The 25,322-nt window shown below is 40.8% G+C and overlaps 1 protein-coding gene across 2 annotated transcripts in view; it reads right to left on the bottom strand.

The window, feature by feature from the left end:
- nom1 (nucleolar protein with MIF4G domain 1) overlaps positions 1-25,322 on the bottom strand; it is a 78,096-nt gene that overhangs the window by 837 nt on the left and 51,937 nt on the right. For both annotated transcript variants that reach the window (XM_059971876.1, XM_059971877.1), the window contains 5 exons: positions 16,823-16,984; positions 13,392-13,513; positions 8,765-8,897; positions 2,916-3,047; positions 1,395-1,504 (listed from right to left, as the gene is read on the bottom strand). In XM_059971876.1, coding sequence (XP_059827859.1) covers positions 1,395-1,504; positions 2,916-3,047; positions 8,765-8,897; positions 13,392-13,513; positions 16,823-16,984 — 659 coding nt within the window. The remainder of the gene's footprint in view (positions 1-1,394; positions 1,505-2,915; positions 3,048-8,764; positions 8,898-13,391; positions 13,514-16,822; positions 16,985-25,322) is intronic.

Here is a 25,322-nt window from a genome sequence, read left to right as displayed (position 1 = left end):
ATCTTCTGCTGAAATAAGAGACAGGTAACTGGGCAATTCCTGAGCACAAGTTGTAAAACAGTAAATGCTACAGAGCCACCAATAATGTGATTTCAGTGCTGCCTTAATCTTAGAGATATGGAACAAGGAAAAGGTCCTCATCAGGGAAATAAAACACAGAAACAGGCCCTTCATCAAACATGCAACACTACATTTGAGACTTCTCTGAGGATCGTCACCTTGTCACGGCGGAGGGGCTTGAGTGATCCAGAGATCGATGCCACCCAGAGCCTAGCTACTGGTAGGGTCACCCATGGCAGTGAGGTCAAGGGGGAGGTTCCAGACACTGGACTCTGAACCCAATATGTCAAGGTGGCTGCCCGTACATCAGTCTCCCCACATTAAACAAAATCAAGCGCATGCGCTTGCCATTAAAGGAATAACCCCTTTGGGAGAAAACAGATTATTATCTGAATGGTGGCTGATTAGGAAAAGGGGAGGTGCAATGAGACCTGGGTGTCATTGTACACCAGTCATTGAAGGTGGGCATGCAGGTACAGCAGGTGGTGAAAAAGGCGAATGGTATGTTGGCATTCATAGCAAGAGGATTCAAGTACAGGAGCAGGGAGGTTCTACTGCAATTGTACAAGGCCTTGGTGAGACCATACCTAGAATATTGTGTGCAGTTTTGGTCCCCTAGTCTGAGGAAAGACATTCTTGCCATAGAGGGAGTACAGAGAATGTTCACCAGATTGATTCCTGGGATGGCAGGGCTTTCATATGAAGAAAGACTGGATCCACTAGGCTTATACTCACTGGAATTTAGGAGATTGAGGGGGGATCTTATTGAAACGTATAAAATTCTAAAGGGATTGGACAGGCTAGATGCAGGAAGATTGTTCCCGATGTTGGGAAAGTCCAGATTGAGGGGTCACAGTTTAAGGATAAAGGGGAAGCCTTTTAGGATGAAGATGAGGAAAATCTTCTTCACACATAGAGTGGTGAATCTGTGTAATTCTTTGCCACAGGAAACAGTTGAGGCCAGTTCACTGGCTATATTTAAGAGGGAGTTAGATATGGCCCTTGTGACTAAAGGGATCAGGGGGTATGGAGAAAAAGCAGGTACAGGGTTCTGAGTTGGATGATCAGCCATGATCATACTGAATGGCAGTACAGGCTCAAAGGGTCGAATGGCCTACTCCTGCACCTATTTTCTATGTTCCTATGGGAGAAAATTACATTCGAGTCGAGTAAGGTAGTCAACATTTCCATGGATGCTGCCCAACTTGCTGAGTTCCTCCAGTTTGTTGTACGTGTTGCTTTGACCCCAGCATCTGCAGTGTACTTTGTGTTTAGGATTTCTGAATGGTTAGATGGTGGATTATCAGAGTTATTATGTATCAGAATAAAATTACCTTTGAAAGATTGCTACTAATTCTTCTGGTTCTGTATCCATTAGTAGCTTGTGGAGAACCTGTCTTAGGAACTTGACTCGAGGTTTATTCAGCTCACTGAACTCAATCACCTGCAATATTGGAACAGATGATTTATGTATAAAGATTGCTTTCATTAGAAAAATGAGTAGGTGTAGTTATTAAGCACATCAAGCTTGCTTTGTCATTCAATTAGATCATGGCTGACCTGTATAATTACACTTCACAGTATGACTAGATGGGTCAAAGGACATGTTTCTGTGCAGTAGTGCTATAGGACTCTAATATTCAATAAAAATGTAACCTGGTATTAATTGCTTTTTGACTGAGTTTTCTAGATTTACAATATTCCTCTTCCAGAGCCCTGCCTCCTGAATTCACCTGTCCAGTCCAGATTTAGTTTTAAAGTTGCACTGCCTGAACGACCAACTCCTCATACCCCAATAGTGGAAACAGATCTATGGCTGTACTGGTGATGTGCTGGAAGAAACCCTGTGGTGTATTAGGTCTGGATAACTGGCAATCTTACAGCATTGGAAGGTGTGCTCCAATGTGCAATTAGCTCTCGCCTCTATTGAATCATCTCAAACAGCACTATTAGTTCATTTATTTATTTTCTTCTCACCCTTCGTGGTTAATATAGCCCTCGTTGAGTGATTGGCGTGTGCTCTATTGGTGTTATGTCCAAAAGTGCAGACCAGAAAAAATGTACTGGGATAGAACTTGACTTAAAAAAAAGGTTTATTTGTATTTTGTTATCTTTCTCTGATACAAGGTAGTCATTTAATCAATCTGTTTCCTATTACAGCCACCTGTGTTTGAAGGGACATTTTATGGCATAGAATTTTCTAGACAAAGAGTGACAAAGACTCATCCAGTTCACAGACTAACTACAAAAACTAAAACGTAATTGTGAGAGTTAAGGCTTGTATTGAGAGATGGGATTGTGGTTTTAAGACTTTTTTTTAAACTATCCAATCATATTTCTTAACATCTCATGCTGAAAGGAAGTATCCAAATCAGTTTTACTGCGGAATTAGTTCTTGGCCAGATTCTAACTCGCGCAGCCCAGCATCCCACTACATTTACAGTGATGTTACAATTTACTTTTGAAATAAAGACTTCTCAGTGATGCACACAAAGACCCTCATGATTCACCTTTTGCCCACTACTCATTACCCTGATAAAAATCTATTTCTATTTGTGCTCACACTTCTGTGCGAACTGTGTATACCTTTACATGAAAAAATATATAAAGTTTGCATTACTATCTATTATTCTAGATTCCCAGACAAACAAGATTACACAAGTTATTCAGATAAAGATCTCTGTAACATGGAGATATGTTTGCTTTCTGTTAGTTGTAACAGTGACCTTTCAACAGACCAAGATGTGAAGTTACACATTGTGCCATAAAAGGTAACAAAGTAACAATTAAATTATCTTGAACAATGATCAATTACATTTTAAACAGTATTGAATTACTATCCGCTATGCATTTACCTTAAAGATGGCTAAAGACACCACTTTCCTACTGAGAAGGTGAACAAGAAGAAGAACCAAATTTGTGGTTGCCAGACTGGTCATGCCCTTCAATTCTCGGAAACGATCCCACAAGCTGAATTGGAAAGTCATCTATTCAAGGTTAAGAATTGTAAGTTAAAATATTAAAAATGACTGCAGATAGGTAATGAACTGAAACACTTTTATGAGTCAACAAGACTGAGAGCACAGGTCTCCATCTGCAAGATTTTAGATTATTAATTATGCTGCACAAGCTCTCCCACTCTCAAACACGTAAAAAGTATTTTAAATTTGTAATTAAAAATGAAAATAACCACATGTACTATTGAAGCATGAGTTTCAGAATACAGGAGAAGAACTGCCACCACTGTACATCATATTCACCCCTACTCCTGTCATTGAAACTACAATGCTAACTTCTCAAGCTATCTAAATGCTTCCTAAGAGTTTGCCACAGATTAATATGGAAACAGAACCCAAATGGATAGGATGAATCATCTGATTCCATCAACATTCAATGTCTATTTTGATAATGTTAGTAAATAAGTTTAAAGTTGAATCCAAGACTATTTAAAAAGTGTGGATAACCTTGTCGATTAGTATTTGCCCAGCAGCAATTGATGTCGAGATAGGAAGCCGTATTAGTTCTTCACACAAAAATGAGATTTGTTTTCAGCATATTGTATCTGTCTACAGATCCTCCTTGGGTTATGACTGCCTGACTTATGGATACTCCATACAAATGAGAGAGCATTTGGGAAACTGACAGAATAGGTGGGATGGATTTAACAGGTTCTGTGGGGCTGCATGCATCTTGTGCTGGGTGGGAATGGAGCATCTTCATGCCTTCCCTCACCTTCACCCAACTATAATCTGCAACAATTCAGGGCAGGATCAAGTGGAGTAGAGCTGGGAGCTTTGAGCAGATACTCTCACTGAGTCAGTGAGGTCAGCTGGCGGTCGCTCTACCCACAACTGTTACAGCTGTGGTATGGTAATGTAGTAGTTAGCGCAAAGCTTTACAGTGATCACAGATTGGATTCAATTTCCACTGCTGTCTGTAAGGAGTTTGTATGTTCTCCCCAAGACAGTATGGGTTTCCTCCCGCATTGCGAAGATATATGGTTAAGATTAGTGAGTTGTGGGCATGCTATATTGGTAGCAGAAGTGTGGTAACGTTTCCTGGCTGCCTTCACTTATTTGATTTGACACAAACAATAAATTTCACTGTATGTTTCAATGTACATGTAACAAATAAAGCTAATCTTTTAGCTGTATCTCTGACCTTCTTTCACATACTATTTTTGTTCATTTCTAACTTATGAACAGTTCTTAGTAACAGAACCTGCGCAGCTAGTATATTATGTATTGAAAATTGTGAAGCTATTTATTGCAGTAATGCTAACTGATACAATCATAAATACATTATTGTATTGTTAGAACTGCTAAAACCTTTCAGACAATCTACTTCAACGCCAACATTACATCATGAAAATCCATCAACTTGTGTTATTAGAGGAAATGGCATCTTTTACAACAAGGCAAAGTACCAATATCGTGATATGCTAAATGGAGGTAAAATGCAATTTAACTTGCAGTATATAATATAACCTGTATTATAATGGAAAAACTTTCTCGCTGACATCTCTCAAACTGTTGACATGTGAGCATTTACTTCTCAAGAGCAGCTTTAAGCACAGAGATTAATGCTTGCAGAAAACAAATATTGAGGGTGGTCATGTTTATCTTCAACGGAAGAATCTTGTCAGGTAAGTGCATTCTAATTCACTTGTAAACTTGTACAGCTGAATGAATAGATGTAATCAACTAGTTTCAGAAAGGAATGAAATAAAGTATAATTTAGAGGAACATCAACTGTCACTTTGGATTACCTGGCCACAATATCAAGATGAGTAAAGAATGGCACCTTTTTGTCAGGATGTCTGTAGTAACTAATTTATTCCTAAATAGCTTTAGGAAAAAACAACATTTTTGAAGGCATTCCACACATGTTCCTTTGTGGGAAATCTGCTGTATTTAACACCATAATAGGAAAACAATACATATTTTCACAGGTTCAATAATTTTCAGTTAGCACTTCCCAAATCCAGGCTTTCAGAAAAATGTCCGTGTGGCAGGGCATGGCAAAGTGTCCGTGTGGCAGAGGATGGCAAAGTGTCCGTGTGGCAGGGCATGGCAAAGTGTCCGTGTGGCAGAGGATGGCAAAGTGTCCGTGTGGCAGAGGATGGCAAAGTGTCCGTGTGGCAGGGCATGGCAAAGTGTCCATGTGGCAGGGCATGGCAAAGTGTCCGTGTGGCAGGGCATGGCAAAGTGTCCGTGTGGCAGAGGATGGCAAAGTGTCCGTGTGGCAGAGGATGGCAAAGTGTCCGTGTGGCAGAGGATGGCAAAGTGTCCGTGTGGCAGAGGATGGCAAAGTGTCCGTGTGGCAGAGGATGGCAAAGTGTCCGTGTGGCAGGGCATGGCAAAGTGTCCGTGTGGCAGAGGATGGCAAAGTGTCCGTGTGGCAGAGGATGGCAAAGTGTCCGTGTGGCAGGGCATGGCAAAGTGTCCGTGTGGCAGGGCATGGCAAAGTGTCCGTGTGGCAGAGGATGGCAAAGTGTCCGTGTGGCAGAGGATGGCAAAGTGTCCGTGTGGCAGAGGATGGCAAAGTGTCCGTGTGGCAGAGGATGGCAAAGTGTCCGTGTGGCAGGACATGGCAAAGTGTCCGTGTGGCAGAGGATGGCAAAGTGTCCGTGTGGCAGGGCATGGCAAAGTGTCCGTGTGGCAGAGGATGGCAAAGTGTCCGTGTGGCAGAGGATGGCAAAGTGTCCGTGTGGCAGAGGATGGCAAAGTGTCCGTGTGGCAGAGGATGGCAAAGTGGCAGAGGATGGCAAAGTGTCCGTGTGGCAGAGGATGGCAAAGTGTCCGTGTGGCAGAGGATGGCAAAGTGTCCGTGTGGCAGAGGATGGCAAAGTGGCAGAGGATGGCAAAGTGTCCGTGTGGCAGAGGATGGCAAAGTGTCCGTGTGGCAGAGGATGGCAAAGTGGCAGAGGATGGAAAGAGGCTGCAAGGAGATAGAGATAAATAGAATACAATGTGGGGAAACAGAATTTTCTATTTTGGCCAGAAAAACAAAAAGCATTACCTAAATGGCAAGAGTTTGTTGTGTTCTGAGAATCTGTCTGATTCATAATTTGTCATCACAACAGATATAACAAGTTATTAGGAAAGCTAACAGAATGTAATTATTTGTTGCTGAGGGAATAATTAACCTACTAACCAACACCTTTGGGATGAGGGAGGAAACCCACAACAGAACCAGCAGACACCACTGACAGCCAGGATCCTGGAGCTCTAATGCAACAACCCTGTTAGCAGTGCCATCACATACACTGGCAAAATCACATTCGGAGCGCAGCCTATGATATTGGTCACTTCATTTAATGATTTTAATACAATGGAAGCAGTTCTTAGAAAGTACACTGGACTGATACCTGGAACAGGTGGATTTGTCTTCTAAAGAAAGGTTGGACAGGCACGCTTTACCCACTGGATGCAGAGGAGTAAAATGGGAACTGATTGAAACACTTAAAACTTCAGACTTTAAAGAACTTACATGCGGAGAAGATGTTTTTGTCCATGGAAAAACCCAGAACTAAGAATTCTACCCCGCCCCCCCCCCCCCCCCCCACAAAGAAGGTCACTGGTTTTTGGACATTCCTTCCTCAAAAGGCACTGGAATCCGATTCTTTACAAGCCGGTGAAGGGTTACAATAGTTAGAAATTAATAGAGTTGTGAGACACAATTAGATTATCTATGATTTTATTAATTGGGTTTGAGTAGCTTACTCTTGCTCCTGAGTCATGTTTGTATGTAATTTGTGCTTATTAGTATCGTAAAAAAACAATACAAGTTCTATTCCCCCCCTAAGTTCTAGGCATCCAAATAAGGTAGGGTTTGTAAGTTCCAGGATCCTGTTGGTCCTATGAACAAAGGTATGTTAAAAGGCAGGGCACTCAAAAGTGGCTCAAGATGATTTATTGTAGGCAAAATTAATTAACTTCACTTTACAGTTGAGTCAACACCCAATGGAAGGTCTCTTCAACCACAACACCGTTAATGAATTCACTTGGGCAACCTGGTTGGCATGGACAAGTTGGGGGAAAGGACCTTTAGCTGTCTTCTATCATCTCTGACTCACTTTATGTGAGTGCCCCTGACCTCAGCAGGCTGGAAATTATTTCTGCCTGTCTCACTGCCACTTGAGATGATAAGAAGTTTAAAATATCATAAGAAAGTAGGAAATATGAGCAAAAATACATACAAAAATGCAAGTAGGAGACTACTTGGCTCTTTAAGCCTGTTAGCCTTTTAGTAGAATCATGAATGATCTGAATGTAGCTTCAGCTCTACATTTCCACCTACCTTAAAGAATCTGACTGCACCTGACTTAAAATTATTCAAAGACTCTCATTCTACTGCCATGAGGAAGCAAGTTCCTATGACTTGTAACTCTCAAAATACAATTCACCTGATTTCTGAAGCAACACACACAAAAAGTTCGACAGCATACGTGGAAGTGAACAAACAGTTGACGTTTCGGGCTGAGACCCTTCTTCAGGACTGGAAAGGAAGGGGGAAGATGCCCGAGTGAAAAAGTGGGGGGAGCGGAAGGAGGATAGAAGGCGACAGGTGAAGCCAGGTAGGTAGAAAAGATAAAGGACTGGACAGGAAGGAATCCGATCGCAGAGGAGAGTGGACCATGGAGAAAGGGAAGGAGGAGGGATTCCAGGAGGAGGTGACAGGTGGGAGAGAAGAGGCTAGGGGCCAGAGCGGGGAACAAAAGGAGGGGGGGGAGTGAATTTTGTAATTTTGTGGAAGAAGAAAAAAAAAATCGATATTTATGCCATCAGGATGGAGGCTACCCAGATGGAAAAGATGATGTTCCTACACCCCAAGGGTGGCCTCACCTTGCACATGTTGAAGTAGGAATGGGAATTGAAATGTGAATCTATTGGGGTCATCTATTTTGTCTGGTCCTCCTGATGTGGCCTCCTCCACATTGGCGACACCTGTTGTAAATTGGGGGACTAGAGACAATAGACTCCAGTCCCTATATAAGCACCTCTGCTCCATTCGCCAAGGGCAGAACTTCCTGGTGGCCAGACACTTTAATTCTGATTAGTTGCTGCCTCACGATTCCAGGGACCTTGGTTCAATCCTGACTTCTGGTCCTATCAGTGTGGAGTTTAAGATTAAACTTTAACCAGAGTCTTCCAGGATAGGACTAGCCTTGTTCTGTCAATAATTTATCAATTGCTGTAATAACTGTAATAAATCCTAATAACTCAAAAGTTGGGGGGGGGGGGAAAGAGAGGGAAGAGTCATTTCCTGGGATCTGGCAGCATAATTACTTTTGGCTATCAATGGGCCAATGGAGTGAATATTCCCTTATACTGGGATACCAAAACAAACAATTATGTTCCAAGCTGGTGCTAATGATGACTAATGTTGTCAGGCTCTTAATACCTTTGTGTAAATTATCTGAACAAGGCAAGTAAATGAAATTAACAGCAGACATCATTATTGCATTAGTACTGCGATTGCTTGCCCAAGGAGTTAGTCAGCCCCTGTTTTATAATCACCAGTGTAAATGACTTGGCCATCAGAAGTACAAATTCTCTAATGCTTAAATAAATAATTCAGTAATGATAAGTATTGGCAAACTTTAAATTTCTAATTTCATTAACACTGCTGGTAAAAGGATTAAAATAATTAAAGACCCAGCAGCTTATGAACCACCAGAACATTGTAAACGAAGTATTACCTGAAATCTCCTCTTATATTCACAGAATTTTTCCACCAGAAAAGCATAAAAAGGATTAAAAGTCTTTTCTTGCAGGCAACAATGAACAAGGACATGAATAATCTCCCTTTCCTGCTGATCTTTCAGCCCAAGCCTGTGAAAATAAAAGTTAAATGTAAAATCTGGAAAATGGTTAAGCCAGGAAGAATTTTAAATATCTTTAACTTAATGGATGGCTGGGCAAATAGGTTGAGTAGAACCCATGCAAGAGTGGTATCAAAGCTTTAATTGATGGCTGTGCTGAATAATATAAAGTTAATCACAGATAAAAGTACATTGATAACAATTTAGTGACAGCAGATGGTTAGAAAAATCATTACAATTAATCACTCGATAACATTTAGTTGCTTCTACGTCTTTACATTCTAATATTCAGAAATGGGGATAAATACATCAGTAAAAATTGATTTAGGAAACTTTTCCTATAATTTTCTATAATGCAACCTAGTCAATTCAACCAGTCATCAATTTAATGTTCTTGGCAATGGTGCACCACAACCTCTTTAAGAACACATTCATCCTGCATTGATTATAGAAATTAGGATGTTATGTCGCAGTTGCAAAAGACTTTGGTGAGCTGCATTTGGAATACTGTGTACAGTTTGCTTGCTATAGAAAAGATACCATTACACTGGAAAAAGTGTAGATTTATAAAGACGATGCCAGGACTTGAGTGAATGAATAATGGAAAGTTTTTAATTTGAACGTAGGAGAATTGAGGGGTGATCTTATCGTGGTGTATAAAACTTTGAGCAGCATAGATAGGGTGAAAGTGTAGTCTTTTCCTCAGGGTTGGGGAATCAAGAGCTAGGGGGATGGTATGAGTTTAAGGTGAGAGGGGAGAGATTTATTAAGAACCGGAGGGACAACCTATTCTCCCAGAGTGGTGAGTACATGGAAAGAACTGCCAACTGAAGCAGGCAACATGTAAAAGAGACTTGGACAGGTACATGGATGTAAACAATTAGAGGGATATGGGCCAAGTGAAGGCAAAATGTACTACCATAGATGGGAATCTTGGTTGGCATATACCAGATGGGCTCAAGAACCTGTGCTGTATGATTATATGATGCTAACCTAAAGTACTTCACACAAAACTGAACACTGTATTCCAAAAAAGGAATTATGTGGAGCTTCAGCTGTATAACTTTCAGTGCATGGTAATCAAATATAGGAGCACCATCAAGAGTGTACTGATCAGCTACATCACCTTCTGGTACAGGAAATGCAAAGTATCTGACCACAAGTCCTTACAAAGGATCTCAAGGACTGCTGAGAGGTTCATTGGGGTCTCTCTTCCACCAGAGGTACTTATCTGGCGCGCTGCATATGCAGGGCCTTTAGCATTGTCCTATCCAACCAATGATCTCTTTGACCCCCTACCCACTACGATCAGGCAGGAGGTGCTGTAGCATTAGGGCAAGAACTGTTAGGATGGGAAACAGCACCCCCCATCAGGTCGTAAGACTAATGAACTCCCTGCCACCACCAAGTCTCATCATCACGCATGAAGTGCCAGTAGCGTTATACCGTTTACTTGTTGACTTACATTGTAAATGAGCCTTTTTATTAATTTATTTGCCGTAATATCACTTTTGTGTGTTTTTGTGTGTGTGTGTGTTTTATGTACTGAGTTGTGCACCTTAGTTTGTAGGAATGTTCTTTTCTTTGGCAGTATACATGTGTACAGTTGAATGACAATAACTGAATTTGAACTTGACATATACAGGAGATAACATCCAGTGTTCACTTTCCCAATACTGACGAAGGGCTTTTGACCAGAAACATTAACTTTATTTCTCTTTATACAGTCGCTGCCTAACCTGCTGAGCATTTTCTATTTTTATTTCAGGTTTCCAGTAATTGCAGTCTTTTAAAATTAATGTTAAATTATTTTTGTTAACCCACCTTGTGGTGTTCAGTTATTTTCTCTGCTCATCTTCAAACTCCTACAACAGCCTCCTTTGCAACTGGATCCATGACCTCCTGACCAAATGACCACAATAAGGACAGACAGCACCACCTCCACCACAATAATCCCTAACACCCTCAGTTACTCTCTGGACTGTGTGACCAGATTCTGCCCCAACTCCATCTATAAGATTGTAGATTACACGACCATAATGGGCTGAATCTCAAGTAATGATGAGTTGGAGTACACAAAAGGGATAGAGTGTCTGGTGGCATGATGTCATGATTTAGGGTCAGCATGGTAATGTAAGGCTATTACTGTGTCAGTAACCTGGGTTCAATTCCACTGCCAATTCTAAGGTGCTTTATATATTCTCCCTGTAACGGCTGGGGCTCTCCAGGTGCTCCGGTCTTCTCCCACATTCCGAAGACATACAGGTTGGTGGGTTAATTGGGCGGTATGGCTCATTGGGCCGAAAGGCCAGAACAAGCAGGATCTCCCAGTGGCTGCCCATTTTAATTCCACTTCCTATTCCCATTCCGATATGTCCATCCATGGTCTTCTCCACTGTCGTGATGAGGCCACACTTAGTTTGGAGGAACAATACCTTATATTCTGTTTGGATAGCCTCCAACCTAATGGCATGAACATTGATTTCTCAACTTCCAGTAATGCTGCCCACCCCACTCCTTCACCATTTCACATCCTATTTTCTCTCTCTCTCACCTTATCTCCTCGCTTGCCCATAGTCCTCCCTCCTTTTCTTTCTTCAATGGGCTTCTTTCTCCTTCACCAATCAACTTCCCAGCTCCTTACTTCAATCTCCTCCCCCCCCCCATCTTCAGGTTGCACCTATCGCCTTGAGTTTCTCTCTCCCCCCCACCCACCTTTTAAATCTACTCCCTAGCTTTTATCTCCAGTCCTGCTGAAAGGTTTTGACCAGAAATGTCGACTGAACTCTTTTCCTAGATGCTGCCTGGCCTGCTGAGTTCCACCAGCATTTTGTGTGTGTTGCGTCAAGTGAGGAGACTAAAAATACATAGTTCTCTAGGTGGTGCCTCAACAATACCCTAAATAGTTGCAGAGCAACTTCCCTGCTCTTAAATCCCTCTAGCAAGGAAGGCCAACATTCTACTTGCCTTCTTGATAACCTGTTATACCGCAAACAAATCTATGTTCCATCAGGCTTAAGGATATTTTTATCCCACTGTTATAAGACTACTAACAACACCTTCGTACGATATGGATGGACTCTTGACCTCACAACCAACCTCATCTTGGCCCTTGCACCTTATTGTCTGCTGGCATTGCACTCTGCAACTGTAACACTTTAATCTGTAACCTGTCATTTATCTTCTTTATACTATCTCAACACACTAATGTGATAAAATAATCTGTATGGATGCTATGCAAAAATAATGCTTTTGCTTGGTACATGTGACAGTAGTAAATTTACTAATTTACTATGTACTTTGCCCACTACAGTTCCAAGCTATTCCGCCATGTAGAAAATGCTATTATCCATTTATTTTTTGTCAGTTTCACCCACACTATCTGTAGTATTTTGTTTCGGCCTTCTCTATAAAACTATGACACATAACTTAGTGTCATGAACAAACTTGGAACCAAGGCTCTTTTCTCATTCTTCTAATTAATTTCAAGGGAAAGGCGAAGCTTTAGCATAAGTCCTTGGAAGAACACCGTATTTTTATATTCTGCCAATATAAATACATATTCTTGCACTCACTCTGACTTTGAGACCGTTTCCAATTCCATTTGATTCTATTTTCTTATCAGTCTCTCTTACCTAGAACCTAAACAAATACTTTATCAAAGTAAAGTAACATCCATAAACCTTGTTTTATTGACCATATCAGCAGGAGCTACATTAAATTATCAGTTAAATCTGCTTTGGCTGGGCTACCTTCTATACACTTGTTGGAATAGGATAATCAGATCTTAATATATAAGCAGTTGGCTTGAAGTTTTAACTGAAAACTGAGGACTGTCTGAATGAGACACATGGAAGTGCCCATTTGGATGACACATTCCAGTCCTAAATTTTATTAATTGATATTACCAAATAACTTGTTTTACTTCATTTACTCTTAACTTAATCTGGATGTTCTAGGTTAAGGTTGAATATCCCCCGGAATGCAGAAGATTGTGGAGAGATTTTGATAGAAGCACATAAAATTTATGAGGGGTATAGAAAGTAAATATGAGCAGGCTTTTTCCACTGAGGTTGGGTGAGTCTAGAACTAGGGGTCATAGGTTAAGAGTGAAAAGTGAAAATGTTAAGAGAAACTTGAGGGAAAATTTCACTCAGAGGATGATAAGAGTGGAATGAGCTGTTAGGGGCAGTGGTGGATGTGGATTCAATTTCAACACTTAGGAGAAATTTGGATAGGTACGTGGGTGGGAAAGGTATGGAAGACTAAGGATACGGAAGATGTCAAAGGGCCTGTCTCTGTGTTGTAATGCTCCATGACTTTGTGAAACCTGGATGAATTGACTATCTACATGCAAAAGGCACCTGGCAAAGTGGATTGAACATATTCAGCAATGTCTGCTGACTCTCAAAGGTGATTATGGTTGATGGCACAATATGGGCCAACATCTACTATTCAGTTGTATCAAGTTCTTTCACAATCAAAGAAACAGGAAGCTACTGACCTTAGAAGTTTTTCAAAAGCATCTAAGTAATCCTCACTGGTCATCATGACACAGAAGATGTGCTTGCGTATATCTGTATTCATCCTCTGTTTGCGTGCCAACTCCAAAATTTTTCCACTTAGCTAAAATCGAATAAATAGTCATCAAGTGTGGGAAATATTGTTTGTTGAAGTACATTATGAGGTTTTGATTGGATGTTGGGTGGAGAGCATATTTAAAACCTAGAATGCTTTGAACAAACTAAGATGTTACAGTGAAGATAAATCCATGATTCCTTTTACAGCATGCTAATATCCGTAAATTGGCAAATCATTGTCAATAGGTCAACTTGAGAATATCACCACATTTTAGATCTTTAATTTGAGAGCAGCAGCGCATCTGATTTACCTGATTTAATCAGTACAGTGGTGCAGCTAGCCAAGATAGTGCCTCACAATACCAGAGACCTGGGTTCACTCTTGAACTCATTTGCTCTTTGTGTGGAATTTGCACATTCACCTCATGGCATTTCTGTTTCCTCCAACATCCCTAAAGACATGTAGGTCAGAGCTTAACTAGCCATAATAAGTTAACCTTCGTGTCTGGGTGAGTACTGAAATCTCTGAGGAGTGTAAATACGTGGGGAGGATAAAGAAAACAAGGATTAATGTAGTGCTGCACAGATTGATCGGCCAAAAAGCCTTTTTCCATGCTCTGTGCACCTCTCTCGCTACCTCACAGGTCTTCTATTCAACATTAGTTTTTTTTCATTCTATCAGTTACATAAGTGATTCTACAGATACTGGCAATCCAGAGCAGCACACTCAAAATGCTGCAGATCACACAGCATCTATGGGGAGGAATAAACAGCCAAGACCCTTCATCAGAACTCAGCCCAAAACTTTGACTGTTTATTCCTCTTGGGCGGTTAGCACACTTTACAGTACAGGCGACCTGGGTTTAATTCTACTGCTGCCTATAAGGAGATTGTACGTTCTCCCCTCCTTGACTGCACAGGTTTCCTCCCACAGTCCACAGCAGTACTGGTTGGTAGGTTAACTGGTCATTGTGAATTATCCCGTAGGGAACTGTATGGTCATGCACTTTGGTAGGTAGTCAAATTGCAAGTTGAGTTGGTGGCGAGGAAGACAAATGCAGTGTTAGCATTCAGTTCAAGAGAACTACAATATAAAAGCAAGGATATAATGTTGAGGCTTTGTACAGCATTGTTAAAACTGCACTTGGAGTATTGTGAGCAGCTTTGGGCCCCTAAGGAAAGGTGTGCTGGCATTGGAGAGGGTTCCTAATGCTGTATTACTCCACGGTTATCTGAATATATGTAATGTTCTATTACCTTTCTGTAGCCTTTTCAAACAGCTCTGATAATGTCATCAGTGAAAGTTACTACCATTGATTATATGGTGTCAAAAAGCATCAAAAAAGATGTGGGCTATCTGCAGAATCTTAACTGCAGTGATAAATCTTTAAACTAAAACTTCAGCATTACTTTAAAAGAAAACCTTAGATGTTACCAGATGTGTTGAATATTTCCTCCACATAATGTTCGTAGAATACAAACTTTAAATACAACATTTTTATTTTCTTCCGTTGTCCAGTTTAACATACCCAGGAGTCACAGACGGGTACTGCATGGAAGCAAGCCCTGGGGTCTACCTTGTTGATTTTAAGACATTTGGACTGGTACGTCCATCAGAAAGGATTAGAAAGATGTGTGCCTATTGTGAGTAAATGGATGAGCATGGTGGTCAGCATGGGTGAGTTGGGCCAAAGGGCCTGTTTGCCTGTTGTCAGTTCATGCTGACGTTCAAGCACTCACCTTTACATTAATTCTATTTTATTTTATTCTCCCACTGCCCCATCAACACTGCACTGCCTACCTTTCCCCACCCACTGCAAACAACCACTCTCATCTATACATGGGCAGCAACTTACAACAATTAATCTGTCAAGGTGCATATTTTGGGAAGGAAATCATAGCCCCAAATGGGTTCCCAACCTATTTTTAATGCCATGGACCCCTAGCATTAATGGAGGGGCCCATGGACCCCAGGTTGGGAACTCATGAAGTCACAGAGAGAATGTGCAAACACACAGATAGCACTGGAGGTCAGGAATGAACCCTGGTTGCTGAAGCTCTGAGAAAGCAGCTCCACTTGCTGATGCTACTCTTGAATCCCTTTTATTTTTACTTTATTGGGTCAGTACATCTATTTGGCACATCTTTGTCCACATGCCAGTGGAAAATTTCAAGCTATTAATTTAAATCAATAAGATAATATCCGAACAATACATAAAGCTAAGTGGTTTGGGTGGCAGAGAACTGGCATTTCCAAGCTCTTCATGGGTATGCTTGTGTTTCACTTCAAACCCTGTACAATGTAATGGTGCCTCCAATTCCCTGGACTGCCAATGGACTGACAGATGTCCCGAGCTGGATTGTCGGACATATATATTTGGCTCCAGGTATAGCTGCCAGATGTAATGTGAGCCCAGTAATGGGGACATTAACCTTCACTGATAAAGTGTGATTTACTTATTTCAGATAATAGATTTCTTGCACTTTCAGTTGAGAGCAACTATTGAAAGTCCACTAGAATGGTGCAGAGATGGGAGTTGAGGATTTGCCAAAGACCTTTCTGCAACTCGGCTTTCATGGGGACACGGCTCTGCTTTGTGATGCAGCCAGGCCTCTGGCTATTTAATTCTACAGGGGGAGAAGAACTAAGTAAGACTTCAGGAAAAATACAAAGATCAAAAACTGCTCAACAATACAGTATGATTGTAATAAACATATTCGAAAGAATTAAGATTTGAAGGAGAAAAAGGCGGGTGGGTACAAAAACAACACCCAATATGTCAGGTGTAAATTCACCAAGGCATGACATACATGAACAATGATTTCATATTGCCTTAAGTCATAGAGCATGACAACACAGAAACAGGCGATTCAGCCCATGTCATCCCTGCTAAACTGTTATTCTGCCTAGTCTCACTGACCCACATCTGGACCATAGCTCTCTATATCCCTCCCATCCATATACTTATCCTCATTTCTCTTAAATGTTGAAATCCAACCCACATCCACCACTTCCACTGGCAGCTTATTCCGCACTCACCGCCCTCTTAAATACTTCACTTTTCACCCTTAACCTGCGACCTCTAGTTCTAGTTTCACCCAACCACAGTGGAAAAAGCTTGCTTGCATTAACCCCATCTATACCCTTCAAAATCTGGCAAAGTATTGGGCAATTTTGTTCCTGTACTCAAAACCTTTTGCAATGAAAGATAATGTACCATTTGTCTTATAGCCACTGAATGAAGCAGAACGATATCCTGATCCCTTTGTACTTCAACATTTCTCAATCTCATTATTTAAATAATAGCTTTCTTCAGCTTCTTTCCCATGATACAGCAGTAAACCAAATACTCACCTCACCAACAACTATGTCTTGTTGTGGTTTAATACCCACAGAGTCAATCATAGGGGCACCACTCCAAGAAGATCCAACAATCCACCATCGTCCAACTTGGTCCGCTGAAAGGAGGTTTTCTAATGTTACACGGAGTTGGAAGTCACCACGATTGTTATGGATCTGAAAATAGATGAGCTGTAGGTCTTATTTTCCATAATCAGCAATAATAAATGTTTGGTAATATTTATGCTACTTTAAAATGGTTAATTTGGAATTCTGAATGGTTTAGTTTCTAGTTTAGCTCTCTCTTATCCCCACATTCTAGCTACTTCTGTACATTTTGTTAATTATGGATTGCTCTAGGAGAGTCAGTATTCATGGATTCTAGTGGGCAATTCACATGCATTGTGAAGTGAAAACTGGGCCTAAAGTTGAACGCAGAACTGCCCAAATAAACTTACACAGAAAAACATAATTTGAAAGCATATGTAGAAACTCCTCCTAAAGAGAAACGGATTATTTATTCAGAAAAATATATGATTTGTAGAGAATTGTAACACATGTACAATCCGACAAAATGGTAAAAATTCAAAATGAAAACTGAGATGGTGGAAATCTGGGGAGAAATAAGCAGTCAACATTTCAGCCTGAAATAAGAGGCCACAGGCAAAGACAACAGCATGAGTGCAGAACAGTCGCTGCTGTTGCCTGTAATAGAGAGCTGCAGTCACAAAGAGAAATTGAAGAGGCTGGGCTTCATCTCACTGGAAAGTAGGACACTGAAGGGTGACTTTGTAGAGATCTGTGATTATGAAGGACATCAATAGGGTTGATATTCTGATCTTTTTTTCTCAGGGTATGCAAGTCCATAATCAGAGGTGATAATTCGAAGGTATGAGGGGAGAAGCTTAAAAGAGATCTGAGGGGCAAGCTTTTTCCCCTCCACACAGAGTTGTGATTATTTGGAATGAGCTGCCAGAAAAAATAAGAGACAATTACAATGTTTAAAAGCCATCAGGCTAACTTTGGCAAATGAGATTTACAAAGAAAGGCATTGCAGTTGGCATAGACAAGTTTGGCCCAAGGGCTCATTTTTATGCTGTACAGCTCTACAATCTCATCATCGCAATACAATTGGCCCCACTCTAGCCGGGTATCACATAAGCACTGCCACTTAAAAACAAGTTCCTGACAGAGAAGCCTGAAATTTCTGATATCTTCAAACAATAAAGCAAGCATATACATAATGAAGATTAAATGAGATGAGCTAGCGCCAATTAATAGCCAAATGAATATTTACAAATGGAGCTTGGTAACTTTCCAAATATTTACCAAAGTCAGAGCAAAAGAGGGAATAATTGAGATAATGGAAAGGCTACAATACTGATCCTGAAAATGTACAGTGGTGCTAGAAAGTTTCTGAATCATGTGATCCTCTGGGGCAGGGGTCGGCAACGTTTACCACTGAAAGAGCCATATGGACCCATTTCCCACAGAAAACACTGGGAGCCACAAAACCCATTTGACATTTAAAATGAAATAACACTGCATACAACTGTTTTTTTTTTGCCTTTATGCTATGTATAAACAAACTATAATGTGTTGCATTTATGAAATTGATGAACTCCTGCCAAGAAAACGAAATTACATTTCTGCATGCAACAAAAACATTTTGAACTCTGAAAAAAAGACTTTGGGTTGAAGGTTACTCCATAGTTAGCCTACCTTGGATCGAAGAATTAAAACAAAGCGCGCACTGGCGGGTGTCAGGCATTGGCAGTGGTGATGTATATTAATAGCGATAAAAAACACGTTGTAGCGGTGTGCTACATGCAGTGCTAAAATAACGACACTGCAGTCAAAGATAACTTTATTCGAACTAAACAGCCTTGCTTTAAAGCCTCCCTCAACCCGCCCCCCGTGGGCGCGGATGCTCCAAAAGACACGTACTCACAAACCCCCGTAGGCTATCTCCCTTAGCCGGAACGGTGGCTAATTGTGAGCCGGTTCGGATGTGCCAGGAAATGGGTCGCCACAATGTTTTATTTAGATTGTACAAGATCACCATAATCTACAAATTTCGAATTACATTTCAAAAACTAACAAACCACGGGGAGCCGCAGCACAGAGATGAAAGAGGCACATGCTGCTCCGGAGCCGCGGGTTGCCGACCCCTGCTCTGGGGTAATGCCTTCTACAAAAGCTATTTGGAGTCAGGTGTCCCAATCAATGAGATGAGATTGGACGTGTGGATTGTAGAGGTGCCCTGCCCTATAAAAAAGACACAAAGTCTGGTCACTGACAGAGCCTGCTCTTCTCAAGAAAGATCTGTTTAATCTTTGATGTGCCAAGCTTCATCAAAACAATTTTCAGAGGACCTCAGAAGAATTGTAGAGATTTACTAAGCTGGGAAAGGCTACAAAAGCATTCCTAAAGACCCGAGGGTTCATCAATCCACAGTAAGAGAAACTGTCTACAAATGGAGGAAATTCAGTACTGTTGCTACTTTTGCTTGGCATTCTGCAAAGATCACACCAAGAGCACAATGTGCAATGCTGAAAAAGGTGAGAAAGAACCCAAGGGTAACAGCAAAAGACCTGCAGAAATCTCTAGAACCTGCTGAAGTCTCTGTTCATGTGTCCACTATGAGAAAAACACTGAACAAAAATGGTGCTTATGGAAGGACACCAGAGGAAACCACTGCTCTCCAAAACAAAACATTGCTGCATGTCTCAAGTTTGCAAAAGACTACCTGGATGTTCTATAAACACTTCTGAAACAATGATCTGTGGACAGATGAGACAAAAATTGAACTTTCTGGCAGAAATTCACATTGCTATGTTTGGAGGGGAAAAGGCACTGCATACCAACACCAAAGCCTCATCCCAACTGTGAAGCATGGTGGAAGGAGCATCCTGGTTTGCAGGTGCTTTGCAGTCTCAGCGCCTGGACAGCTCGCAATCCTTGTGGGAACAATGAATTCAAAATTGTATTAAGACAGCTACAGGAGAATGTCAGGGTAGCTGTCACCTGAAGCTTAATAGAAGTTGGATAATGCAACAAGACAATGATCCGAAAGATATGAGCAAGTTAACAGAATGGTTTAAAAAATAAGAAAATTAAATTTGTGTTTTGGAATAGCTGAGTCAAAGTCCTGACCTTAATCCTGTAGAAATGTTGTGGAAGAACCTGAAGCAAGCAGTTCATGTAAGGAAATGCACCAACATCCCAGAGGTGAAGCAGTTACGTGAAGAGGAATAGTCTAAGATTCCTCCAAGCCGATGTGCAAGACTGATCAACAGTTACCAGAAATGTTTGGTTGAAGTTATTGTTGTACAAGGGGGTCACGCCAGTTACTGAAAGCAAAGATTCACATACCTTTTCAACAAATACATGTAATACTGGATTATTTTTCTCAAAAAATAAATCATCCCAAGATGAGGCTTTCCTTTCCAGGACATCTCAAATATCCTTTTTCTTTAAGAATCGTCGTTTCCATTCAATGATGCCCTCACCCACATCTCCTCCATTTCCCACACTTCGGCCCTCACCCCATCCTCCCGTCACCAGAACAGGGACCACGTTCCCCTTGTCCTCACCTACCACCCCACCAGCCTCCGGATCCAACACATTATCCTCTGCAACTTCTGCCACCTTCAACAGGACCCCACCACTAAGCACATCTTTCCCTCTCTATCCCTCTCCGCTTTCCGCAAGGATCAATCCCTCCGCGACTGCCTGGTCCACATGTCCCTCCCCACAGATCTCCCACCTGGTACTTATCCCTGCAAGCGTAAGTGCTACACCTGTCCCTACACCTCCTCTCTTACCACTATTCAGGGCCCCAAACAGTCCTTCCAGGTGAGGTAACACTTCACTTGTGAGTCTGTTGGGGTAATCTATTGCATCCAGTGCTCTCGGTGCGGCCTCCTTTACATCGGCGAGACCCAATGCAGATTGGGGGACTGCTTTGTTGAGCACCTCCGCTCTGTCCACCAAAACAAACAGGATCTCCCGGTTGCCACCCACTTCAACTCTCCTTCACATTCCCATTCGGATATGTCCATACATGGTCTCCTCTACTGCCATGATGAGGAACAACACCTCATATACCATCTGGGTAGTCTCCAGCCCCTTGGTATGAACATCGAATTCTTCAACTTGCAGTAATTCCCTCCCCCATCCCACTTCCACTCTGCCTCCTCATCTAGCTGCCTATCACCTCTCTCATGATTCTGCCTTCTTCTTCTACCCATAGTGCTTTCCCCTTACATTCCTTCTTCACCCCTCCTGCCTATCCCCTCCCTGCTTCTCCTCCCTCACCCCTTGATCTTTCCTCTGAATGGTTTCTCACCTGCACTTTCCCCTCCCCCACCTTCTTTATAGGCTCCTGCCCCCTCCTTCTTCAGTCCTGACGAAGGGTCTCGGCCCAAAAGGCTGACAGTGCTTCTCCTTATAGATGCTGCCTGGCTTGCTGTGTTCCACCAGCATTTTGTGTGGGTTGTTTGAATTTCCAGCATCTGCAGATTTCCTTGTGTTTGCTCTTTAAATCAACAGGTATAATGTTTTATGTGTTATTTTATTTCATTGAGATTTCTTTTTCTAGTTTTAGGACTTACAAGAAGATCTGATCAAATTTCAGATCATACTTAAGCAGAAATAGAGAACATTCTACAGGGCTTACAAACTTTCTAGCACCACTGTACTAAAAGGCCAAGTGTACTAGGTTGGGACAGCATGCTTCCTCAGATAGTGAGAGAGGCATGGATCAGAATTACAGAGATTCCAGTCACAATCTTACAGTTCTCCTAACAGATTAGTGTATTGCCAGAAAACTGAAAAGGTGTAACCTTCTGCAACAAAAGTATCCACTGGCTAACCAGTTTAACATTCATTTTAGCAAATATGAATTTCTGAGTACTTGAATATAGAAATCTTAGATTTCAGGATAGTTTGACAAAACAAGTTTAAAAAAAAACTAATTGCAGATTTTTTTGAGAGGCATGGTGTTACATTAAACCTCTTCAAAGCATGCCAATATGGTTTGGGTGCTGACAGAATATTGCATGTAGATCTGGTCATTGCTTTCGAGGAAGGAGGTGAAGGCCCTGGAGACCTGAAAGTGCACTGATAAAAAAAAGAGTAGAATGGTCCTTGCGATGGGTGACTTCAAATTCTTTTGTACAGTAAGCACTACACTGCTTAAGACACGCTTGTTAAAAGGTGGATTGAATGAAGTAGAAGACAACAGAAAGAACTGCTCCCATTCAGTGAGAACCTGTGATCTGTGATTCAATATCTAAAAGGACAGTAGAAGGAGATTTAATTGCTACTTTTAAAAAGAATTGGATGTATATTTGAGGGAGGAAAAAGTGTCAAGACAAGAAAAGAGCAGGGGACCAGGACTCAGAGTGCTCCCGCACAGAGCTGATGTGATGGGCCAAATGGCTACATTCCATGTTGTAATGATTTTATGATTTTAATTTAAAATGTTGTAATGAGTAATTGTCCTTAACCAAAGAATAATTGCATCTAAAATAATTTTTGGCATCTATTCACTAAGACCCACTCTCTGGGCATCTGCCATAGAATTGACTCAATCTATGTTCGTAATGGTCACTACATACAAAAGATACTTATGATGCATTTATAATGATTCTAACATATGTTAATTCATTAGCTTTAGTTGCCAAAAATAATTTCTCATTTTCAAATGTCTCCTCCTTTTCCATATTTCACCCTAGGAAAAATTTTTCACATTTACACTGAAATCTAAAATATTTGGCACCTTTTTCCCCCTTACATTACTTTTTAAATAATGTTCCCTCACATTACACAGATCTGCCTCAGCAAAATACAGTTGGGTTGCATTAGTAGACACCAGATGTTCAGATGTTTCATAGAACCAAATATTCCATTTTACCTAAAACTGAAATAATAAAGTTGGAGAAAAAAGAAACATCAGGTTAAATAATGTTTATTTTTCAGCCCATAAAGCAAAATTTGCCTGGAAGTAGAGAAGCTATAAAACACATATCATCTGAAGTGTTCTTATAATGATCCCTTTTAACTGTCAAGTAAACAGACAGATTTACAGTCTGGATATAAAAACAAATTCACTTTTCAAACATAGTAACATTAACCTTTTCATCAGCGTAACGTAGAGTTATAGTTCAACAAAATTTTGTGCTTGTGTTTTCTGCTTCTGTGGATCTTTCAACATCGTGTACATATCTAGAAGAGTAGATGAGGGCCAACAAAACCATTCCATTGTTTAGTCACACAGCATTATTATCCTTGATGAATAATGATGCATTAAATACTTAATGCTTCTCAAAATGATTTGTTCCATAGCTAGTGACTTGTCATGTTCTAATGGTGATAATTTTCACATCCAAGCAATATTATAACCATAATCAAATTCATACAATCAATAATTTTTTCTGCTACTTAATCACTTAATGGGGAGCCTCTCCCAAAACTTATACTTTCACATTGCTTTGTATTAATCATAATTGAACATCTTTTTGCTAATTTTCCTGAAACCTCATTCCCTATTTTAGAATGAATCATAATCCCCACTTTATATTTTCTCCAAAGCGTGTTCATCTCCCCATCTCCAAGATCAGATCTATACATAGTATGAAAGATGAACAAAGGTACTAACATAAACAATTACTCAAAAAAGCCTTACAGCACATTAGTCACTAATTAGCATCACAATTACAATCAAATTTCACTGCTCCCTGTGTATCATCATCTGCTGGGGAGGATAAATTGATGCTAATGGAAAAAAAAATACAAAAATCAGCAATGGGGATCTGCAATTCTATTATGTACTCTGGAGTGAGGCCTTCCATTGGTTGGGGTTGACCATGGATGCTGTGTCCTAGTTGTCTACTTAATAAGCAACCCAGGGTAGTATAATATGGAGAGTAAGCTGTTGCCCATGCAGTTTCACACCAGCGGCGCCACAGGAGTTACCAGTTAGCATTGAACTCAACATAGGACTGTCTTAGGGACTCCAGTTCCAGATTTTCCCTTGGAGAAGATTTCAGTAGTAAACCCCATGAGAGGGTGTAGCTACAAGGCAGCAGGAGGTTTGAGATTATTGATTTCCTTCTCCTAGAGGAGGTGCCACCCACGGCTGACTAGCCCCATCTGTACTTTAGATATTCAGTGCTACAATCAAGAATATTATAAACAAAAAACCCATCCTTTCAGATGGGTGATATGAGAATTTGGGTCTGGATATATTATTGGAGTAGAATACTATAACTCTGCAAATGGTTTACAGGACAGTGTGGAGATGGATCTGTTGTCAGTCATGAAATAAAGGTAGCAATATGACTTCGCGATAATAGATTGTGAGATAGAAGTTCAATGTGCGGTATGAACCGAAGTTCTAGATAAGCTTTCATATAGGGAGTACTATATTCATATCAATGATGCCTTTTCAGCATTAAATGTTAATAAAACCATCTTACTACATAAAATACTTAATTATTTTTTTTAAGGACAGAAAAATCCTACGCCGAATCCTTATTTATACTTTTACTTGAAAGATTTGAGTGACTCACCTACATTTAATCTTTTCAAACATTTAGCATAACATGGGGCCGATTTCACATGACCATTAACTCTCAAATACGTAGTCAGGGTTGAAGCTGGTCTTTATATTGCACAGCACTAATTTTGTGCAGTGAGCTTTTGTTTGAAATGAATGTGAATGAGTGCTAAGGGCTATGTTTGAGAGAGGGATTAGATTGATCATGGAGTAGGTTAAAAGTAGGCACAATACCTTGGGCTAAAGGACCTATGCTTTGCTAGTCTGTTCTATGTGACCTCTTTTCCTGTCATTTGCATATAAATTCAAGACATAGATAAATGTGACCTATTTGGCAGTTGAGCCTATTCAACCATTCAATAGGCTCATGGCTGATCATTCAAACTCTGTATTTTGTTCCAGCTTCTTCCTCATCATCTTTGATCCCACTAACCTTAAGAACACTATCCAACACAATGAATATATCTACTGAGGAATTTTGTGAGCTACTCAGTAAGAAACTCAGCTGAGTTTTTTGCCTCTCTCTAGTCAAATTGGTTGATGTGGGGACTTTTCATTGAAAATGGATAACATTAAACTACCACCTAATCACACGGTTTGCTAAGGCATGCTTGCTGTACTCAATTTGTATGACAATAATCACCGCCCAAAATACTGGAATGGTACAACTATCAGATAAATTTGCAAATGGTTGTGATGAAATGGCAAAAATAATCCATATGCTAGCTCTTGTTCCATTTCTTCCCTTCACCTTCTGTGGGAGGAGCTAAAGATGGCACCAGAGGGTGACTTCTCCCAGTACTTCTGCAAACAGTTTAAAATTCCCTCTAATGTCTGTTCTTTCCTTTGCAAGTTGGCTGGAGTCCTGTTGGTGTCCGTGACCTACAGCTGCACTCAAACAGTGATGGGTTCTGTGGATTCCTGCTCTTGGAGCTTGCTGAGCAGCCTAGC

The sequence above is a fragment of the Hypanus sabinus genome, chromosome 6 (genome assembly GCF_030144855.1).
Source record: "Hypanus sabinus isolate sHypSab1 chromosome 6, sHypSab1.hap1, whole genome shotgun sequence".
NCBI classification, from domain to species: Eukaryota; Metazoa; Chordata; class Chondrichthyes; order Myliobatiformes; family Dasyatidae; genus Hypanus; species Hypanus sabinus.
Note: the sequence above shows the minus strand (reverse complement) of the source record. Positions and strands in the feature narration are given on the sequence as shown.